The sequence below is a fragment of the Enhydra lutris genome, unplaced genomic scaffold (assembly GCF_002288905.1).
Source record: "Enhydra lutris kenyoni isolate GAN:26980312 unplaced genomic scaffold, ASM228890v2 scaffoldscaffold66, whole genome shotgun sequence".
Classification (NCBI taxonomy): Eukaryota; Metazoa; Chordata; class Mammalia; order Carnivora; family Mustelidae; genus Enhydra; species Enhydra lutris.
Window position 1 is genome coordinate 11,188,196 of NW_019154150.1, and position 22,339 is coordinate 11,210,534.

Below are 22,339 nucleotides of genomic sequence, written 5' to 3' on the forward strand. Positions count from 1 at the left end.
TCATGACCTGAGCCGAAGGCAGAGGCTTTAACCCACTGAGCCACCCAGGTGCCCCCCTTCCCTCCCCCCCCTTTTTTTTAAATGTGAAAAGATATGTATCATTGCATGGTCCAAGTATTCCTGGCTGCCTCTCTCTATTCAGCCCCTCAGTAGAGATAATAAGAATCCAAATGATGATGGAATCTGTGTTACCCAAATCTATTTAATCCCTGGATTTGGCTTCCTTCATATCAGGCAATCTTTTTAGTCATTCTTAAGGATAGTCTCACTGGATATAAGAATTTGCTGCTGACAGTGCTTTTCTCTCAGCAATTGAAAGATGCTGAATTACTTAATTCTGGCCTCCAGGGTTTCAGATGAGAAGTCTGTAGTTTGGATTGATCTTCTCATAATGTTATTTTTCCTTAGCGTCTTTCAAGATTTTTTTGTCTTGGTTTTTGAAGTTTGATTGTGATATCTTGGTTATGGATTTCTTCAGCTTTATTCTGTGTTGGGTTCCCAAACTTCTTGAGTCCATAGGATTTTGCCTTTCACCGAGTCTGGGAAGTTTTCAGCCGTTATATCTTTGGCTAGTTTTTTCAACCCATTATTTCCCTCCTCTTTTTCTGGGACTCTGTTAATACAAATGTTACCTATTTTGTTATTGTACCTTAAGCCCTGAGGCTCAGCTCAATTTTTGTCATCTTATTTTTTTTCTCTGTTCAGATTGAGTAAATTTTCTTGCTTTGTTCTCAGGTTCTGATTCTGACCTCTGCATTCTGGGCTAGAACCGATTGAGTTTTTTCAGTTATTATACTTTTTTAGATAATTTTGTTCTTTTTTATGGCTTTTTTTTGCTGAGATTTTCTGTTTTTCATGTTTTGAAAATCCCAAACTGCATGTTGAAGCATTTTTATAATGGCTGCTTTAAAATTCTTGTCAGATAATTCCAAGATCTGACTGATCTCCATGTTGATGTCAGTTGTCTTCTCTTATTAAAGTTCTTCCTGGTTCTTGGTATGATAAGTGATTTCTTTAATTGTATCCTGGATATTTTGGGTATGTGTTTAGAGACTCTTGATCTCATTTAAATATATAATTTAGCAGGTGTTTTCCCTGTTTGGGTAAATATAAGTCTTGGTGTATTTTGGTGAGCTGTAGTTCCAGTGACAGTTTGAGTTTTAGAGCTCTTACAGTGCTCTTCTGGTTTGTTTTGTTCACCTGGCACTGCTGGGGGGTTCTACTCAATTTCTGCTGATATAACCATTGAGACCAAAAGTGTGCGTCCCTGGGTCTGGTGCTGCTAGGTGGAAGGTGGGAGATAGACGCTGTACCTGTGGGTCTGTGAGCACTTTTGTGGGCGTACTCTATGGGCCAGGCCACTCGTGCCAGTGGGGCTCCCATTCGTTCTCTGATGGTATTGCCTGTGGGGTTGAAGGCATATGCCTGAGCCACCTTTTGTTGCTGGGTTGAGAGTTGGGAGACACTGGGCCTGGGTTGTCCTTTGCCACTGTGTGGAGGGCCAGAAAGTGTTGGGCCTGGATTGTTCTCTGCAGCTGGGTAGCAGGCTGGGGTTGCTGGTGGGGCTATTGGTGCTGCTGGTGTGGGCAATACAGGCCTACTTGCTGCAGTGGCTATAGGGTGGAGAATGGGGTTTTCCATTTGGTTCTTCATTTAAACCTCTGGTTCAAGGGACGCCTGGGTGACTGAGTTGGTTAAGCATCTGCCTTCGGCTCAGGTTGTAATTCCAGGATCCTGGGATCGAGTTCCGTGTTGGGCTCTGAGCTCTGTGAGGAGCCTGCTTCTCCTTCCCCCCGACTTGTGCTCTTTAGCTCTCTCTGTATCTCTCAAATAAATAAATAAAATCTTTAAAAACCAACCAACCAACCAACCACCCAGCCTCTGGTTCTGACATAGTGGGCCATCTTGCAACTCCAGCTATGGGTTCCTTTGCTAAGTCTGTGCTAGGTTGGCTCTTTGCTGCTCCTTTGGCTACAGAGAGCAGGCTTCCAGGGTTTTTTTCGCTTTTGTTTTTGTTTGTTTGTCATCTATGCCCATTGATGCTAGTCCACAGTTCAGGATATGTGAGATGAAAAGAAAACTCAGAGAAGTTGTATAGTGCTCCTATAGTGCTGCTGTACACTTCAGATTAGTGTAAATGTTTATAGCAAACTCTAGGGCAGCCACTAAAAAAAAGAAAAAAAGAATTGATATACTGAGAGGGGAGGAAAATGGAATCTTGTAAAATGCTTAGTTAAAATCAAGGCAGAAAAAAGGTAGAAGATAAAACAAGATTGTTATCTTAAAAATCATCTACCTTTAAGGAACTAGAAAAGAAAAATAAGAATAAATTAAGCCCAAAGTTAGCAGAAAGAAATAAATAAAAAGATCAGAATAGAAATACACGAAATGCAGATGTTTCAGATGTGACACTAATAGCAAAGGCATCAAAAGAAAAATTAAACAACTGGGACCACACCAAGCTAAAAAGCTTCATGGCAAAGCACACCATCAACAAAATGAAAAGGCAACCTGTGGAATGGGAGAAAATATTTGCAAACCACATTATCCAATAAGGGGTTAATATCCAAAAATGTACAAGGAACTCCTACAACTTAGAGACAAAAAACCATAAATAACCTAACTAAATATGAGCAAAGGTTCCAAATGGACATTTTCCCAAAAAACGATATACAAGAAAAAGTACTCTGCATCATAATCTTGGGGAAATATAGTCAGAACGACAATAAGATACCATCTCATGGGGCGCCTGGGTGGCTCAGTGGGTTAAAGCCTCTGCCTTCGGCTCGGGTCATGATCTCAGGGTCCTGGGATCGAGCCCCGCATCGGGCTCTCTGCTCTGCGAGGAGCCTGCTTAAAAAAAAAAAAAAAAAAGATACCATCTCACATCTGTTAGGATATCTGTTTTCTTTTTTTTTTTTTTAAGATTTTTTATTTATTTATTTGACAGAGAGATCACAAGCAGGCAGAGAGGCAGGCAGAGAGAGAGGAGGAAGCAGGCCACCCTAGAGAGCAGAGAGCCCGATGCGGGGCTTGATCCCAGGACTCTGAGATCATGACCCGATCCGAAGGCAGCGGCTTAACCCACTGAGCCACCCAGGCGCCCCAGGGTATCTGTTTTCCAAAAAGAGATAACAGATCCTGGATGAGGATGTGGAGGAAAGAGAATGTCGGCGCACTGATGGTGGCAGCGTCAACTAGTATAGCCGTTGTGGGAAACAGTAGGGAGGTTCCGCAGAAAAATTAAAAATAGAACTACCATATGATCCAGCAATGCCACTTCTGGGTTTATTTATTTATTTTTTTTTAAAGATTTTATTTCTTTGACAGAGAGAGATCACAAGTAGACAGAGAGGCAGGCAGAGAGAGAGGGAGGGAAGTAGGCTCCCTGCTGAGCAGAGAGCCCGATGCAGGACTCGATCCCAGGACCCTGAGACCATGACCCGAGCCGAAGGCAGCGGCTTAACCCACTGAGCCACCCAGGCGCCCCGCCACTTCTGGGTTTATATCCAAAAGCAGTGTGAAATCACTGTCTCAGAGCCAAGCTATGAAAATGACTTAAGTATCCATCAGTGGATGAATGGATAAAGATGTGGATTATTATTGAGCCGTTTAAAAAAAAAAAAGGGAATCTTGCAGTTTATGACAACATGGATGAACCTGGAATGCATTATGCTAAGTGAATTAAGCCAGACAGAGAAAGACGAATACTGCATGGTATCACTTACAAGTAGAATGTTTAAAAAAAAAGTCAAATTCATAGGAACAGATAGTAGAAAAGTGGTTGCCAGCTACTGGATGGTCAGGGAAATAGGGAGACAGTGATAAAAGGTTACAAACTTCAGTTATAAGATGAGTAAGTTCTGCTTAAAGAGTAGAACTTAAATGTTCTCACCAAAAAGTAAATATGTGAGGTGACGGATGTGTTAATTAAATCGATGAGGAGAATACTTTCCCAGTGTATACATATATCAGACTATCACATTGTAACACTTTAAATATCTTACAGTTTTGTCAGTTTTCAAAAAAATCACCTAGTTAACCCGAATCCTTCGCCAAAAATAAGCAAAGACCCAGAAAAATAACTGATTAAAGATCAGGCAACTGGGACCCCTGCATGGTTCAGTTAGGTTTCTGCCTTCGGCTAAGGTCATGATCCCAGGGTTCTGGGATCAAGTCCAGCATCCGTCTCCTTGCCTCTCCTGCTCCCTTTGCTTGTGCTCTCTTTCTCTCTCTCTGACAAATAAATAAGTAAAATCTTAAAAAAAAAAAAAAATTAAAGATCAGACAACTATCAGGTGCTAAAACTGAGGTTTCAAAGAGTAATCAGGGGGCGCCTGGGTGACTCAGTGGGTTAAGCCTCTGCCTTCAGCTTGGGTCCTGGTCTCAGGGTCCTGGGATCAAGCCCCACCTGGGATTGAGCCCTCCCTGCTCAACAGGGAGCCTGTTTCCTCCTCTCTCTCTCTGCCTGCCTCTCAGCCTACTTGTGATTTCTCTGTGTCAAATAAATAAATAAATATATATATATTAAAAAAAAAAAGAGTAATCAGGATATGTTGGGGGAAAAAAGCAAAGTATCACCCCCCCCCAAAAAAAAAACTTTAATTAAGTTTTTCTGAGAATAGGACCATTTTAAAGAAATTACATCAGTGAAATTGGCCCATTTATAAAAGTATCTTTTTCTAGGAAAACATAAATAATGCTTTCTAGTTGTCTGAATTTTCCAACCAGCTTATATCTTAACAAAGAAAAATGAACTCTTGTGGTTATGAAACAGAAGAGTTGACTCTAAGGAATAATACATGAACTAGAAATCTTGGAAACATTGAAGGCATATTCTTCAGACAATAGGATTTTTCACCTCAAATTATATCCATTCGTTTCATATCTACTTAAAATAATGTGTTAACAGATGACTGGATAAGGACATGACCAAAGATTTGGGAATATATTTCCTGCACTGTCAAGAGGAAAAGGTGCGCTGGGGTGCCTGGGTGGCTCAGTTGGTAAAGCGACTGCTTCGGGTCCCAGGATCAAGTCCCACACCAGTCTCCCAGCTCCACGGGGAGTCTGCTTCTCCCTCTGACCTTCTCCCCTCTCATGTTCTCTCTCTCTCTCAGATGGATAAATAAAATCTTAAAAAAAATAAGGAAAAGGTGCCCTGAAAAACAGGATTCCCATCCTCTGGATAGTGGTAACCCTATGGATACATACTTTGATACTAGTAATTAATGTAATTCAGTTACTGATTTCATGTTCATTGAGCAATCTTCTAGGAAAAAAAAGTGCTAGAAGCTGCTAATTTGCCCCTAGCCTGTCTCCTCTCCTTTTTGAACTATAAAAAGATGACATCTTTACCAGGCATGTGACCATTCAGAAGAAAGGCAACATTTCATAGCCTCATGTGAGGATCAGATTATCACTGTGTAAATTAGTTTCTAGCCACTGTGGAGAAAACAAAAATGTATATACTACTTCAGAGTTGTTCCTTTAACAGGTTTTGTCAACCCCCAGCCCTACTGACATTTGAGCTGGACAGTGCTTTGTTGCAGGGGCTGTCCTGTGCATTGTAGGATATATTTAGCAACATCCCTGGCTTCTACCCATTACATGCCAGTAGCTCCTCCCCTGCCCCAACCTAATGTGACAACCAAAGATGTCTCCAGACATTGCCAAATGTCCTGAGAACCACTGTTAATAGAAAGTGACATAACCTCTATTTCCTCTTTGCTTCCTTCCATTGAAATGTTGAGGTGGTGATAAGCCATCTTGGACTATGTAACAAGAACTTAGAGATGGTGGAATGATCAAATAGAAGGAGCAGGAGTCCCTGATTCTGTGGAGTCACCATACTGAACTGATGTCACTTATGCCTAGACTATTACATGAGAGAAAACCAATCTTCTACAGCCATATAGATCATCAGGGATCGACAAACACACTAGTTAAATCAAGTCTGATGACTGTTTTTTTGTGAAAGCAACAACAGAACAGTCATGCCCATTCATTTACAGATTGTCTGTGGCTGCCTTAGCACTATGAAATTAAAGTTACAGTGACAGAGAGCATCTGGCCCACAACGTGTACAATATTTACTCTTTGGCCCTTTAAGAAAATGTTTGTTGACCTCTGGTGTAGATGATAATAAGCATTCACTGAAACTTGTGTGCCATATAGTATTCTAAGTGCATCCTGTATGTTACCTCATTTAATCTTTATAGTAATTTTATGAGGTATATACCCTCTCCTCCCCATTTTACAGATGAAGAAACCAAGGCAAAGACAGAGGTAAGTAATTAGCTAAAAGTCACCCACCTAATGACATAGCTGGGAACTGAATTTAGGCAGTGTGCTTCTAAAACCTGCTAGGAAAGAAAGATGAAACTAATCCACGAATCTGGGTATACATTAGTTTAATATCAATTACATTTTTTAGTTACTCAGTAGAATTTAGATCTGTCACTGGGATTATTTTATTTAAATATCCTATGTGTTGTCTTATTTACTATATCCAATCCCTATTTTAAATGTCAAAATCTTCACTTCAGAATATAAATAAAAGTACATTCTTTATCCTAAAACTTTACATATACAGACTTTATGTAGTTAAAGGAAATTAACCCAAAATATACATTAAGGTCACTGTCTTTTTTAGAAAGCGAAGAATAGATTCATATCAAGTTCAGGCAAAAAGTCAGTCTCTGCTCAGTTTTGTATGACCGTAACATTTACTTTGAATATATATCAGCCCTTCTTTAGCTGAATGAATAAAAGAGCCAGAAAAAATACTGGAAGAAATAATGGTGGAAAACTTCTAAATCATGAACCATGATGAGGACAAATACAAAGAAATCTGTGAATAGACACACTATAGTTACACTGTTGAAACCTAAACACACAGAGTATCTGGAAAGCAGTAAGATTTGGAAAACAATGCATCAAGTAGGAGGAGTATAAAGACAGAATGTTTGTGTCTCCTCAGAATTCATATGTTGAATTCCAGTGAGCATTGTGCTGGTATTCAGAGGTAGGGGCCTTTGGAATGTGATTAAGTCATAAGGGTGGTGCGCCCTCATGAATGGGATTGTCCTTGTAAAAGAGACCCCAGGAAAAAAAAAAAAAGATACCCCAGAGAACTCCTTTGCTCCTTCTGCCACGTGAAGACATAGTGAAAAGATGGCCATCTTTTGTTAGGAGGTGGAGGAGGGTCAGTAATGTATCCTTCACATCGAGAAGGCACTTGGAGACCAAAAAACAAGTACCGCTCCATGCTGTTTCCACTGTTTTATTTGGAGTAACTTACTGATGGGGCATTGCATGGACTGACAATCCAGGCAGCTGTGCAACTATTTTCTGCCCCCATTCTCTGTCTAGTCCAGATCTTAACCCACAGTTTTTATAGTGTGAGGGGCATGGGGGTGATATCAAACAGTAGTTATCTAAAGTGATGCCTTCTGTGTGCGTCACTTTAGGGAAGATCAGAATGAGCCTTCCCACATCTGATCAGGGCATGCATTAAGCTCTGCGGGGCCTGGAACACATGGCTCTGATGGAGAGAATTGGGGGAACAAATATGGAGTCCATGTTGTCAGCTCTCCTATGTCTATGAACTGGAAAGTGGATCCTCACCAGACACCAAATCTGCCACTCCCTTGATCTTGGACTTCCCAACCCCCAGAACTGCAACAAATAAATGTTGGTTGTTTAAGCCACCCAGGCTGTGATATATTTGTTATAGCAGCCTGAATAGAACAAGCTAAGACAATAGCAATATGATTGAGAACTGACTTCCTATTAGAACAATGGAAGCCAGAGGTTATGAGAAGGAGCCCTACAGTTCAACAACCCCTTCAGGATTCTTATCTTTCTGGTGAATTATTCCCATTTTTAAAATTATATAATGGCCCTTTTCATTCCTAGAAATGCTTTTGTGTTAAAGACAATTATATCTTGTTTCAGTGTGGCTATACTAGCTTACTTTTGCTAAGCATATCTTTCACTGTGGCTCATTTTTCTTCTAGGGTCCCAATTTTATGAAGGGGTCTCAAGTCTACTTTCAACCTTAAACTAGTCCAATGCCATGTTTTCTGCTTAGGGGGTGGGTTTTAAAACCTGAGGTTCCTAGCCATTTGTCCCCTCTCTTCCAAGGCTTACTGCTCTGGCTCTTAAGTGTCCCTTTGATTTCTGAAACTTGAGGATTTTCTTGTCTTTATTTCATATCCAGCTGTGTGACGATTTCCCTTCCTAATTTCTTTGTTTGTAGCAGGGGAATGGTGGGTTTTCCCCCAAAGTCCTGGGCGGTAGTGATGACTGTTTGCCATGTTGCTGGAATGGATTCTCGAACTCACATTTTAAATCAAAGACTCTCATCCTTGGCTGCATATTGGAATCACCTGGGAAACTTCAGTAAGTACTGATTCCTGGATCCTTTGCAAGAAATTCACTTAGTTGGTCCGGGATGACACATTGACATTGGGGCTTTTAAAGGCTCCCCAAGTGATTCTAATGCAGCCAAGGCTAAGAACCCCTGCTTACACTTCAGCAGCAACCACTCCAAGCTGTGAGTTCCATAGAGGCTTCAGCAGGCTTCGGAGGTGGTGGTCTTACTAGGGCAACAGCTGGATCTGTTTCATAGGTATCTCCACTCCTCATCTTTATTTCTGGTCCATTTGTGTGTTATCCTGGTGGACCCGGTCAGATAATTTTTTTCCATCTTCAGTGTGTTCCCTGCTGACGTCTCTGAATTAGACTTCTGCTTTTCTCTCTGTATCTATCTACTCCAATATTTTTCCTGTTAAAGAGGTCAGCTCTAACAGAAATGATAGCTTGTTGGTTTAAGATGCCCAAATGCAGTGTATTTTCCAACTTTTCATTTTGATTCATTGCTGGTCTTGACCTTTTTCAAGTTTTCCACAAACTGTGCCTATTGATGAGTCATAAAAATGTCCTAGGCAGTAACTTGTGCTGTGTGCTAATGAAAATATTAAGCATGTCCATGATATTCCTTTTAATTTTACAAGGAATTTGTGACTTCGGTGCAGTAGTGACATGTGAGAAATGGCATTAAACTGTGAAAAACAAAACTCACTGTTCTTATTTAAGAGTGGATGGTAGATTTAACTGTTGGGGCTGCTGGGTTGCTTGATATTCTTTGTGGCGGAGTGAAAAAAGGTTCTTAAGGACTCTACTGATTTCCAGATGTTTAGTTAAAAATCTTTTCCTTGAAAGGTCAGCTATTCTGTTGGGTAGGAGGACAGACTGGTGTGTTTGATCGTCCAGTGAGCCATTGACCTTCATGATGTTCCTTTGCTTTTATTCCTGGAAGCTGTTCTACAGATTGCACTTTAGTTTCTTTCTTTTCTTTTCTTTTAAGATTTACTTATTTAAGAGAGAGAGAGAGAGAGAGAGATCGAGAGCATGCAAGTGTGAGTCAGGGGAGGATCAGAGGGAGAGAATCTCAAGCAGATTCCCTGCTGAGCATGGATGCCAGTGTGATACTCTGTCTCACGACCCTGAGATCATGACCTGAGCCAAAATCAAGAGTTGGACGCTTATCCAACTGAGCCACCCAGGAGTCCCTGCACTTTGGTTTCAAATGGGAAACAAGAATTGGTTATGTGAAGATTTGATAAGTAGTCACCCAAAGCGCATGCTCTACTGAAAATGGATTACCCTGTCTTCACTTATGAAGGACAGAAACTTCTAAAACATTTGAATAGGTAATACATATATGTGGCTTAAAATTGAAAAAGCACAGAATGGTATATGATAGGGCGCCTGGGTGGCTCAGTCGTTAGGCTTCCACCTTCAGCTCAGGTCATGATCCTAGAGTCCTGGGATCGAGCCCCGCTCAGGCTCCCTGCTCAGTGGGAAGCCTACTTCTCCCTCTCCCTCTCCCCCTGCTTGTGTTCCCTTTCTCACTATCTCTTTCTCTCTGTCACATAAATAAAATCTTTAAAAAAAAAGGTATATGATAATAAACAGGTCCTGTCAGTATCAGCTGTGCTAAATCATGTTGATTCTGTGTACTCTTGATATGATGTGATGAAAATGGCACTTTACTTCTGTGGTTTTCCTTCCAAAAATTCGTAACACCGGTGTAATCATGAGAAAAATTCTATTAGAGGGGCAGCCTATAAAATATTTGACCATTACTCCTCAGAACTACCAAGGTTGTCAAAAACAAGAAAAGTCAAATTGTCACAGACAAGGGGAACCTAAGGAGACAATAATTAAATTTAATGTTGAATCCTGAATGGAATCCTGGGACAGAAAAAAGACATTAGGTAAAAACTTTTTAGAAATCTGAGTAAATTGCAGACTTTAATAATAATGCATTTATACTGGTCTCATTAAATGTGGCGAAAGTATCATACAAATGTAAGGTGTTAATAATGGCAGAAACTATAAGGTGTAGAGAACTTCTCTACAGTATCTTCTCATTTTCTGTGTAAATCTAAAACTGTTCTAAAAAATGATGTATTTAGAAAGTCGTCTTCCTTTCCTGAACCTCCAATACCCTGGTTTAAGGTCTTGTGACTCCTTTGAGAGAGATTTTATGCCAATATAAACACAATATATGTATATCCCTCTTTCTTCTGCTAAAAAAAAAAAAAAAAAAAGGTGGCAACATACGTACATAGTATTATTTCAGTTAAGTATATTTGGTGATTTTTTCATATTATTTCATATGTTCATTATTATTCATAGTATTTCATTATATAGCTATACCACATTTTAACTGGTCTCCTGTTTTGGGGTAGTTAGGTTGTCTTCTTTGACTGCAGTTGATTAGTTTATAATCCTATCATTTGGAACAGAGCAGGTAGGAGTTGGGGTTTGGGATGGTGGGGGAGGGAATAGTCAAGTTTTATTTTGGTATTTAGTTGGATTTATTTATTTATTCATTTATTAATTTAATACTCCACTTATTTCTGGAAGAGGATTTGAGGGAGATTGTTTAGTTATTTAAATCTATTTGATGAATATCTCAGAGATGCCTCCTGTGTACTAATCATAATGCTGAGTAAGTGCGGGTGATACAGAAATCTCTTAAGGTTCAGGTCCAGATCTTAGCTCATGGTGAAAGAAATAGTCCCAAGAATATAATCATATTTTTGTAGTCTCTGCTAACACTGTGCTGCAGAAACACAAACGACGAAGTGACTAAACTAGACATTTTGAGTTTTAGATGTGATTCCAGATGAGCTCAAAAGGCAGTTGAAGGTTCATGGTTGACTCATTTGGATGGTTTTTGTCTTCAAGGAAGGGAAGGTCCTCAGTTTTCTTCTGTTCGTGGTACCTGGAGTCAGAGACATTATGTTTGTAGAGCAGACTTAGCCTGCCTCCACTCTGAGGCAGCCTCTGGGAGATGTCCTGTCGATTGCTTACCTTCATAGGCAGTGAAGAATACTCAGTAGCATGATTTCCTTATGCTTCAGTATGCATTCAGGGAGAGTATTGGATACTGTGGTTTGGTGAAGCTACTACACACAGTTGTGGAACCATTGTTGATTTTTTCCCCCAAGGAATGGTTCATCCAGGAGAAGGCATGGGCAGGGAAAAGGATGAAGTGTTTCGCTTTTCACTGGTTCCTTTTCGTGACAAGGCTTTCTTCCATGAGCTAGAAGTCTAGCTTCAAAGAGAGCTTATTTAATTATATACTTATTTTTAATTACAAAATAAATACATGATTGCATTTCCACAAGATATTCAAACACTGTTTGCCTTGGCTCCAATTCCATTCCATTCCACAGAAGGAACCATTTATTGCATCATTTGGTGTATATGGAAAATGTGTGTGTGTGTATGTTTGTGTTTTACATTATTGTCCTACAAAATACACTATCCTCTTATTTGATTTGTTCACTTAGTAAAATGTACTAGATAATATTTCAAGGCATAACATGTTGATTGACCTTACTCCATTTTTATGGCTATAACAAAATTAGTTCAAACTTTCTGCTATTGTTAGCCTTCTAGATTGTTACCATTTTTGGTTTATGATTATGAACAGTGCTGTAGTGACCCCTTTGTACATTGTGGGGGTTTCTCTGGGTTATTAAGAAGTGATTTTGCTACTCATAAGATTTAGGGATTTTAGGGGGCCCCTGGGTGGCTCAGTGGGTTAAAGCCTCTGCCTTCGCCTCAGGTCATAATCCCAGAGTCCTGGGATCAAGCCCCGCATTGGGCTTTCTGCTCAGCAGGGAGCCTGCTTCCTCCTCTCTCTCTGCCTGCTTCTGTGCCTACTTGTGATCTCTGTCTGTCAAATAAATAAATAAAATCTTTAAAAAAAAAAAAGATTTAGAGATTTTAAATTTTGCCAGATACTTACAACACATTGTTAACATGAGAAACACAAGTTGTAGATTTGAATGGATAGTGTCATATCATTTATGTTGGAAGAAAAGCCCAGATATGTCACAGGAACATATTCTATTGGCTAGACTGGTAATAGTTGAAAACCTTCAAGAAGATACTAGATTTGAGAATGCTTGTCAAAGGGACTTTGGCCTTTTCAGTGATATTTAGGTTTTTATAAGAAGAATGTGTGCATGTCCTATTCAAATTATAAATAGTTACCAATAAAAATATAAAAATGTTTAAATAATTTTTATCTATCTTTATGCCTAAGGCATAGAATAGTCCTGTTTTTAATCACATACTGACCATTTAAAATTTTGATCATGTGTTAGGGTGTGGAAAAAAACCCAGTATTTTTCAAAAAGTAGAATTAGGTGATGGTAGGTGAGGGACATGTTCTTTGGCTGCTGTTATCCCAGTCAAGTATTTAATCATCTTGGGTTTTCTGGATTTTACAGTAAAAAGCTATCTCTTATTGTAGCTTTCTGTTTATAATATTTAGATTCTAGTACAAGCGACTAAAATTTAAAAAATTTTTACTGTTGACCTTAATACTCTTTAATGTAATATAGAATATTTAGATATTGCCATTGTTGTATGAATACAGTAAACAATTGCTTAAATTATGTGACTCCAGAGAATAGGTGTCTTTAATACGTAACTTTTTTTTTCTTCAAGAGATGTGAAAGCTGGAAATATTCTTCTTGGAGAAGATGGCTCAGTACAGATTGCAGGTAATGATTAGTATTTCTTTTTATTTAATGGTCAGTAGAACCACCTTACCTGTGTTTTGTGTTTTCAGGGCTAGTTTTCTCTTCTAGTCCCTGGACTGTCTCTAGTCAAGCAGCCTGTATTGGCACATCCCTGCTGACTCTCAAGATATTCTCCACTATTCATCCTTCATTTTTTATCTCAGACATTTTTCTGTCCATTAATCATTACCTTCCAGTTATCACTCCTCACCCCAGTGAAGTCATCTTCTGTGGGTTCTCACAGCGTTCTGTGCTTTTCTTTGAAGGAAAGGTAGTCAGGAATCCCCACAATGTGTATGAAGGAATACGCTGTGGAGGAGTGATACTGAGCTGCCTCTGTCCTGGGGCAATTGGGGTATTTGCCAGTGAGGAGGAGGCATCTGAGAGGCGGAAGTGCACTGTTGGCAGACTCAGAGCTGAAAAGATAGGAGTTGGCGTCCAGGGTCTACCAGAGGCGGCCATGCTGGTGAAATGCCCCTCCTGCAGGCTGAGACTCCAGAGTGGTTGTACCACAGGATTGTTGAGCAAGCCACTCATCTGAGGCCTCAGCTTGGTCCCACACCACTGGGATGGTCAGGTGTTTGGCAGAAGGAGAATAATTACCCAGACCCTAAATTGTTTCTTTAGTTTTAGAGGATAATTTAGGTGCACATCTTCATGTCCCAGCCTAAGGAAATACTTTAACAAAGCCACATATTGCTTCAGCATAAAAGAAAATATTGATAAATTTGACTCCTTTAAGATTTATAGCTTCTATTTATTGAAAGAGGAATAAATGGTTTATCACCATTAATAACCAGAAAGACAAACCACATAGTAGAGAGGATATTTGCAGCATGGAATAACTGATACCAGGCTCAAATTTAGAATACATAAAGAACCATTAAGAAAAATCAGATAAGGGACACCTGGGTGGCTCAGTTGGTTGGACGACTGCCTTCGGCTCAGGTCATGATCCCGGAGTCTCGGGATTGAGTCCCGCATCGGGTTCCCAGCTCCATGGGGAGTCTGCTTCTCCCTCTGACCCTCTCCTAGCTCATGCTCTCTCTCACTTTCTCTCTCTCAAATAAATAAATCAAATCTTTAAAAAAAAAAGAGAGAGAAAGAAAGAAAAAGAAAAATCAGATAAGGGCGCCTGGGTGGCTCACTTGGGTAAGCAGCTGCTTTTGGTTCAGGTCCTGGGGTCCTGGGATCGTGTCCGACATCCGGCTTCCCCTGCTCAGGGAGTCTGCTTCTCCTTCTTCTGCCTGCCACTCCCTCTACTTGTGCATGCTCTCTCTCTCTCTCTCTGTCAAGTAAATAAATAAAATCTTTTTAAAAAGAAAGAAAGAAAAATCAGAGTAAAAATGGGCAGAAGATGGGCACCTGGGTGGCTCAGTTGGTTAAGTGACTGCCTTCGGCTCAGATCATTATCCTGGAGTCTCAGGATCAAGTCCTGCATCAGGCTCCCTGCTCAGTAAGGAGTGTGCATCTCCCTCTGACCCTACCCCCCTTTCGTGCACTCTTCCTCTTTTTCTCTCTCAAATAAATAAATAAAATCTTTTAAAAAAAAATGGATGTCTTCCCAAATGAAGACAGCAAAACATAATGTAATAAAAGGTGTTCAACGTCACTAGTAATCAGTTAAATGCCTATATTATAGACATGCCTATAATGTCTGTCAAGTAAATGTCTGTCAAGTAAATAAATAAAATCTTAAAAAAAAAAAAAAGTTATGTTAACACTATTCTATAGCCTACTAGATGTGCAATACAGGATTTTTAAAAATGCATACTTTAATTAAAAATACTTTATTGCTAAACATGCTAACCATCCTTTGAGCTTTCAGTGACTCATAATCTTTTTGCTGGCAGAGGGTCTTGTCTCTGTGTTAATGACTGCTGACGGATCAAGGTGAGAGCTGCTGAAGGCTGGGGTAGCTGTGGCAGATTCTTAAAAGAAGACAATGACATTTGCTACATCAGTTGACTCTTCTTTTCACGAATGATTTCTCTGTAAGCATGCAGTGCTGTTTACCCACAGAACTTCTTTCATAATTGGAGTCAGTCCTCTGAAACCTTGCCTTATCAACTGAGTTTATGTAATAGCCAAAATCTTTGTTGTCATTTCAACAATCTTCACAGCATCTTTACCAGGAATAGATTCTATCTTGAGAAACCACTTTCTTTGCTCATCTGTAAGAAGCAACTCTTCATTCATTCAAGTTTTATCGTGAGATTACAGCAGTGCAGTCCCATATGCAGGCTCCACTTCTAATTCTAGTTCTCTTGCTGTTTCCACCACATTTGCACCTGTGTTCTTCACGAAAGTCTGAACCCCTCCAAGTTGTCCATGAGGGTTGGAACCAACTTCTTACCAAATTCCTGTTAATGTTGTTATTTTGACCTTTTCCCATGAATCATGAATGTTCTTAATGGCATCTAGAATAGTGAATTCTTTCTAGAAGGTTTTCAGTTTACTTTGCCCAGATCCAGGAGAGGAATCACTAGCTTAATAGAATGTGTTTGTTAAATAATAAGACTTGAAAGTCAAAATTACTCCTTGATCCATGGACTGCAGAATGGATGTTGTGTTAGCAGGCATGAAAACAATATTAATCTCATTGTACGACTCCGTTGGAGCTCTTGGCTGACCAGGTGCATTGTCAGTGAGCAGTAGTATGTATATGTGTGTATATATATATATATATATATTTTTTTTTTAAGATTTTACTTATTTTAGAGAGAGAGCATGTGTATGTGTGTGAACAGAGAGGGAGAGAATCTCAAGCAGACTTCGCGCTGAATGCAGAGCCCATCATGGGTCTTGATCTCATTAACCCTGAGATAAAACCTGAGTCAAAACCGAGAGTCAGTCGAATGCTTAACCAGCTGAGCCACCCAGGTGCCCCAATAAGCAGTAATATTTTGAAAGGAATCTTTTTTTCTGAGCAATAGGTCTCAACAGTGGGCTTAAAACATTTAGTAAACCTTGTTGTAAACAGATGTGCTGTCTCCAGGTTTTATTCTTCCATTTACAGAGCACAGGAAGAGTAGATTGAGCTTCATTCTTAAGGGCCCTAGTATTTGTGGACTAGTAAATGAACACTGGTTTCAACTTAAAAGTCACCAGCTGCATTAGCCCCCAGCAAGGGAGTCAGCTTGTCCTTTGAAGCTTTGAAGCTAGGTATTGACCTCTCTAGCTAATTAAGTCCAAGATGGCATCTTCTTCCAGTAGAAGGCTGTTTTGTCTACATTGAAAATACGTTGTTTAGTATAGCCACCTTCATGAATTAACTTAGCTAGATCTTCTGGATAATTAGTACTTGCTGCTCCACCATGCACTTTTATGTTATAGAGATGGCTTCTTTCCTTAAACCTCACGAACCAGCCTCTGCTAGCTTTGAGCTTTTCTTCTGCAGCTTCCTCACCTCTCTCAGCCTTCTTAAAATTGAAGAAAGTTAGGGTCTTGCTCTGGATTAGGGTTTGGCAAGGAAATGATGGGGCTGGTTTGATCTTCTGTCCAGACCACTAAGACTTTCTTCACATCAGCAATAAGGCTGTTTCGCTTTTCTTATTTGTGTGTTCACTGGAGTAGTAGCACTTTTAATTTCCTCCTAGAACTTTTTCTTTGCATTCACAACTTCCCTAACTGGTATGAGAGACCTAGCTTTTTGCCCATTTCGGCTTTCAGCAGGCCTTTCTTATTGAGCTTAATCATTTCCAGCTTTTGATTTAAAGAGAGAAACTCTGTAACTCTCCCTTTCACATGAACACTTAGAGGCTCTTGTAAGGGTCTTTAATTGTCCTAATTTAACTATTGTTGTGTCTTAGAGAATGGGGAGGCCTGAGGAGAGGGAGAAAGACGGGGGAAAGGCTGGTCAGTGGAGCATTCAAAACACAACATATATTAAGTTCTCCATCTTATAAGGACCTGGTTTGTGGTGCCCCCAAAACAATTACAATAGTAACATCAGAAGTCACTAATCACAGATCACCATAGCAAATACAATGATAATGAAAAATGTCAAAATACTGCAAGAATTAACAAAATGTGACAGAGACAAGAAGTAAGCAAATGTTGTTGGAAAAATTGTGTCAATATACTTGCTCAGTGCAGGGTTGCCATAGACCTTCAGTTTGTAAAAAAAAAACAAACAAAAACCAACACAGTATTTGTGAAGCCTAGTGAGGCGAAGCATTAAAAAACAAGGTATGCCTGTGAAATAACATTAGGATATGCTGGCCGTCCTGGCCTGAACATCCGACGCTGCAGTTGTCAGTGTCACTGTAAAGCAAGGGAAAAATCTCCTGTTCCAATGGTGAGAGAATAAATGAGTACAAACACTATATTAAGTTGAAGTATGCACATCCTAAAACTTTGTTTTCTAGGTTTATGGCCTAGAGAAGATCATGGTTATGTGTGTGTCACAGTGCTCATAAGCATTGAAATTGTGAAATAGTCCCAATACCCTTCAATAGTAGAATGAACAAATATAAATAAATCATGGTTAATTTATGCATTGGAATATATACAGTGATGAATGTAGATAGAACTACAGCTACATTCAAAAGCATTAGTAAGTTATACAAAGATAAGGTGAAAGAAAACAGTTGAAATAGACTATGTAGCATATGATTTCATTTATATAGGTTCAGAACCAAGTACAATTATGCTTATTGTTTAAAAAGGTAAAATCAAGTGGTAAAAACAAAACAAAACACACAAACTAAAGTAAAGAGGGGATTCTGGTGAAGTAGGAAACACCAGGAATCTCTCCACATCTAGACAACAGCTGAACCAGCAGAATGTGTCTGATGTAACTTTTATAATTCTGCAGTTCCTCCAAAGGTTTTTAAGTTCTAGGGGAAGATTTGGAAGGTAAATTGCGGTAAATTTCAGTCAATTTCAGAGCTGTGTAACCCCTAGTCATCAGCCTGCTGGCAGGCAAGCAGCTATACACCTGTTTTTGGAGCAGCTTGCACACTCCCTGTGGCACCCACAGTGGGCAAAATGGCCCTGTCTTCGAAATACCATGGATCTGTGCTCTGATCACTGATTGCTGCTTCTGATCACGTTGGTGCTGATAAAGAGGCAAACGGCCGTTGTTGTGGTACACCCCCTCCCCAAATGACTTCCAGGGACTTAAAGGAGCAGCACCTTTTTTTTTTTTTCCCCTTCCCTTCGTTTTTCTCTTCTTCCCACTTTTAGCACTAGACATTAAAAAATAACTTCATTGGTGGGGAAAATTGGAAAGTGACTGTACATGCCAGGAAAAGGTACAGAGAATTCCTGAGAAGAGCTTGTTTATACTTCGGGTTGATGCTTGACACAGAGATAGTCTATAACAGCCAAAATAAAACAACAAAACTTAAGCATCAAACCCTGAGAAAGGGAGATAATCTGATTTCCAGAATAACTACATCATTAGACTCAAATGTCCAGTTTTCATCAAAAGAAATCAAAAGGCATTCAATGAACAGTAAAGTATAACCCATTCAAAGGAAATAAATAATAGAAACTGTCACTGAAAAGGTCCTGACAGCAAATCTATTAGACAAAGAAAACTAAAGGAAGATGTGAATAAACTCAAGAAAATAATGTGTGGATAGGAGCTACCAATAAGGAGAAAGGACTAAAAAACAAAAAAGAAATTCTGGAGCTTTAAAGTACGGTAGCTTGTGTTATGAAATGAAAAGCCCACTAGAAGGATTCATATGCAAATGGAGATTTGAACTGGCTGAAAAAAGAATTGATGAATTTGAAGATGGGAAAGTGGATATTATCATGTCTAAGGAACAGGAAGGACAAAGATTGAAGATAAGTGAACAGAGCTCAAGGGATCTGTTTGACACCATCAAGCAGACCAAAACACATGTGGGAAGTTCCAGGAGAAGAGAGAAATGGGCAGAGAAAATATTTGAATAAATAATGGCTGTAAACTTGATGGAAAACATGAATATAAACATCCATGAAGCTCAGTGATCTCCAAGTGAGATGAACTCTTAAAAAACCTACACAGAGAAGAAAAAAAAAAAAATCCTACACAGAGATACATTATAATCAAACTTACAAAAGCCAAAGAGAAAGAATCTTGAAGGTAGAAGTGACTCACCATCTACGAGGTATCCTCAATATGGCTGTCAGCAGATGTCTTATCAGAAACTTTGGAGGCCAGAAGGCAGGAGGCCAATATATTCAAAGTAATAAAAGAAAAAATTTGTCAATCAAGAATCCTGTATCTGGTAAAACTATCCTTCAAAATAAGGGATAAATTAACACATTGCCAGATAAACGAAAGCTGAAGAAATTTGTTTCTGATAGATCTGTCTACAAGAAATGCTCTCGGGAATCCCACAAGGTGGAATGAAAGGACATTATACAGTAACTCGATGCAGTGTGAAGAAGGGAAGATCTCATAAAGGTAAATACATGGGCAAGTATAAAAGTTAGTATTATTGTAACAGTGGTTTGTGACTTCACTTTTTTTTTCTACATGATACATTCCTAAAACCAGTGGTCCAAAAGTTAATATTACTGATAACTGGTTTGTAAATCCAAAACATGTTTTCTGCTTAAGAGACCAGTGTATTTAAAAGAATTATTGGGGCGCCTGGGTGGCTCAGTCATTGGGTGTCTGCCTTTGGCTTGGGTCATGATCCCAGGGAACTCAGATCGAGCCCTGCATCGGGCTTCCTGCTTAGCAGGAATCCTGCTTCTCCCTCTTCCACTCCCCCTGCTTGTGTTCCCTCTCTTGCTGTGTCTCTCTCTGTCAAATAATAAGTAAAATCTTAAATATAAATAAATAAACTTTTTAAAAGAAAGAATTATCAGTTCATGTTTTTGAGCACACAGTATGTTAAGATATAATTTTGTGACAGTAACCAACAGAGGTGGGAATAGTTCTATAAAGAAGAGATTTTGTTATTGAAGTTAGGCTGGTATAAATTCAAGATTTTTTTAAAGTTTTTTTTTCTTTTTTAATTAAGTAATCTTTATGCCCAACATGAGTCTTGAACTCACAACCCCAGGATCAAGAGTTGTGTGCTCTACTGACTGAGCCAGCCAGGCGCCCCTAAGCTGGTATATATTCAAATTAGAGTGTTGTAACTTTAGAATGTTAAATGGAATCTCTGTGGTACCAAAAACAAAATAGTTACAGAATATAAACAAAAGGAAATGAGAAAAAATTAAGCATTTCACAACAAAAAGTCCCAACTGAACAGAAAAGCAATGCAGGAAATGGACAAAAAAGCCATAAGACATATGGAAAACAAATAGGACAATGATAGAAGTCAGTCCTTTATCAGTAGTTGCTTCAAATGTAAGTGGATTAACTCTCCAATCAAAAGACAGATATTGGCAGAAAAGGTAAAAATACTTAATCCAACTATATGCTGTCTGTAAGGGACTCATTTTAGATCCCAGACACAAATACATTGAAAATGAAAGGAAAGGAAAAAGATATTCCATGCATATAGTAACCATGTTTCTCATGTCAGAAAAAATAAACTTTAAGTCAAAAAAGGGTTACAGAACAAATAAGCACTAAAAAAACAAAACAAAAAAAAATAAGGACTTTACCTATTAACAAAAGTTTCAGTATAGCAAAAAGATATAACAATTATGAATATTTGTATACATACTAACATGCCAATAAAATATATGAAGGAAATACTGACAGAACTGAAGGGAGAAATAGCTCCACATTAGTAGCTGGAGATTTCAATACTCCATTTACAATAATGGATACCATAGGCAGGAGGTAAGAAAATGAAAGACTTAGTACATTATAGTGCACCACCTAGAGCTAACAGACGTACAGAGCTCAACAGGATCAGGATGTACATTCTTAAGTGCACACAGGGCATTTTCTGGGGTAGACCATGTTAGACCACATACTAAGTCCTGATAGATTATATTTTATTTTATTTTATTTTATTTTAAGATTTATTTATTTTAGAGAAAGAGTATGCATGCGCTAGGGGAGGGGCACAGGGAGAGGAAAAGAGAATCCCTAAGCAGACTCCTCCCCACTGAGCATGGAGCCTGACGTGGGCCTCAGTTCCAGGCACCTGAGATCATGATCTGAGCTGAAATCTACACTTGGCTGCTTAACCCACTGAGCCACCCAGGTGCCCTGAGTCCCAATAGATTTTTTAAAATATTATACAAAATACTTTCTCTGACCACTGTGGAGAGTGAGAAATCAATGGCAGAAGACTAAAAATTTCACAGATTTGCAGAAACTAAACACACACTCAAACAACCAATGGAAAAAGGAAAGTGGGATGCCTGGGTGGCTCAGTGGGTTAAGCCACTGCCTTCGGCTCAGGTCATGATCCCAGTGTCCTGGGATCGAGTCCCACGTCGGGCTCCTTGCTCAGCAGGGAGCCTGCTTCTCCCTCTGCCTCTGCTTGCCTCTCTGTCTGCCTGTGCTCACTCTCTCTGACAAATAAATAAAATCTTAAAAAAAAAAAAAGAAAGAAAAAGGAAATCTTCACAAGGAAAATTTAAAAATACCTAGAGACGAATGAAAACAAAATGAATATATCAGAACTTATGGGACATAGCTAAAGTATTGCTACGGGGCAAGTTTTTACCTAGAGATGAATGAAAACAAAATATATCAGAACTAATGGGACATAGCAAACGTATTGCTAACGGGCAAGTTTATAGCTAAAGACACTTTATTTAAAAAATAAGATAGCAAACCAACAATCTTACTTTATACCTTAAGGAATTAGAAAAGGAAGAAACTAAACCTAACTCTAGCAGAAGGAAGAAACTAATAAAATTTAGAGAAGAGTTAAAGGAAATAGAGAATAGAAAAGCAATAGAAAGGTGATTCTTTGGAAGGATCACCAAAATTGACAAACCTTTAGCTTGATGGACTAGGAAAGAAGGAGAGAAGACTCAAGTGACAAAAATTGCAAGTGAAGTAGATACATCAAAGTGGACTTCAGAACAAAGATCAGAATAAGAGATAAAGTAGGGCATTACAAAAGGAATAATGGAGTCAATCTGAAAAAAGAATAAAACACCTGTGAATATTTATACACCCAACATTGGAAGCATTTAATTTTATAAAGTAACTATTAATAGACCTAAAGGGAGAAATAGACAGTAGTACAGTAATAAGAGGTAGGGGAGGGGGCTTTAATACCTCCACTTTAATCAGTGGATAGGTCATTCAAACAGAAAATCAAGAAGGAAACATCAGCCTTAAATGATACATTAGGCCA

The 22,339-nt window shown here is 39.1% G+C and overlaps 1 protein-coding gene across 3 annotated transcripts in view; it reads left to right on the forward strand.

Moving 5' to 3' along the window:
• LOC111159045 (oxidative stress responsive 1) overlaps positions 1-22,339 on the forward strand; it is a 102,416-nt gene that overhangs the window by 39,573 nt on the left and 40,504 nt on the right. For all 3 annotated transcript variants that reach the window (XR_002641394.1, XM_022521420.1, XM_022521419.1), the window contains exon 5: positions 13,042-13,097. Coding sequence is in view for 2 of the 3 variants with exons in the window: in XM_022521420.1 (XP_022377128.1) it covers positions 13,042-13,097 (56 nt within the window). In the remaining variant the exon portion in view is untranslated. The remainder of the gene's footprint in view (positions 1-13,041; positions 13,098-22,339) is intronic.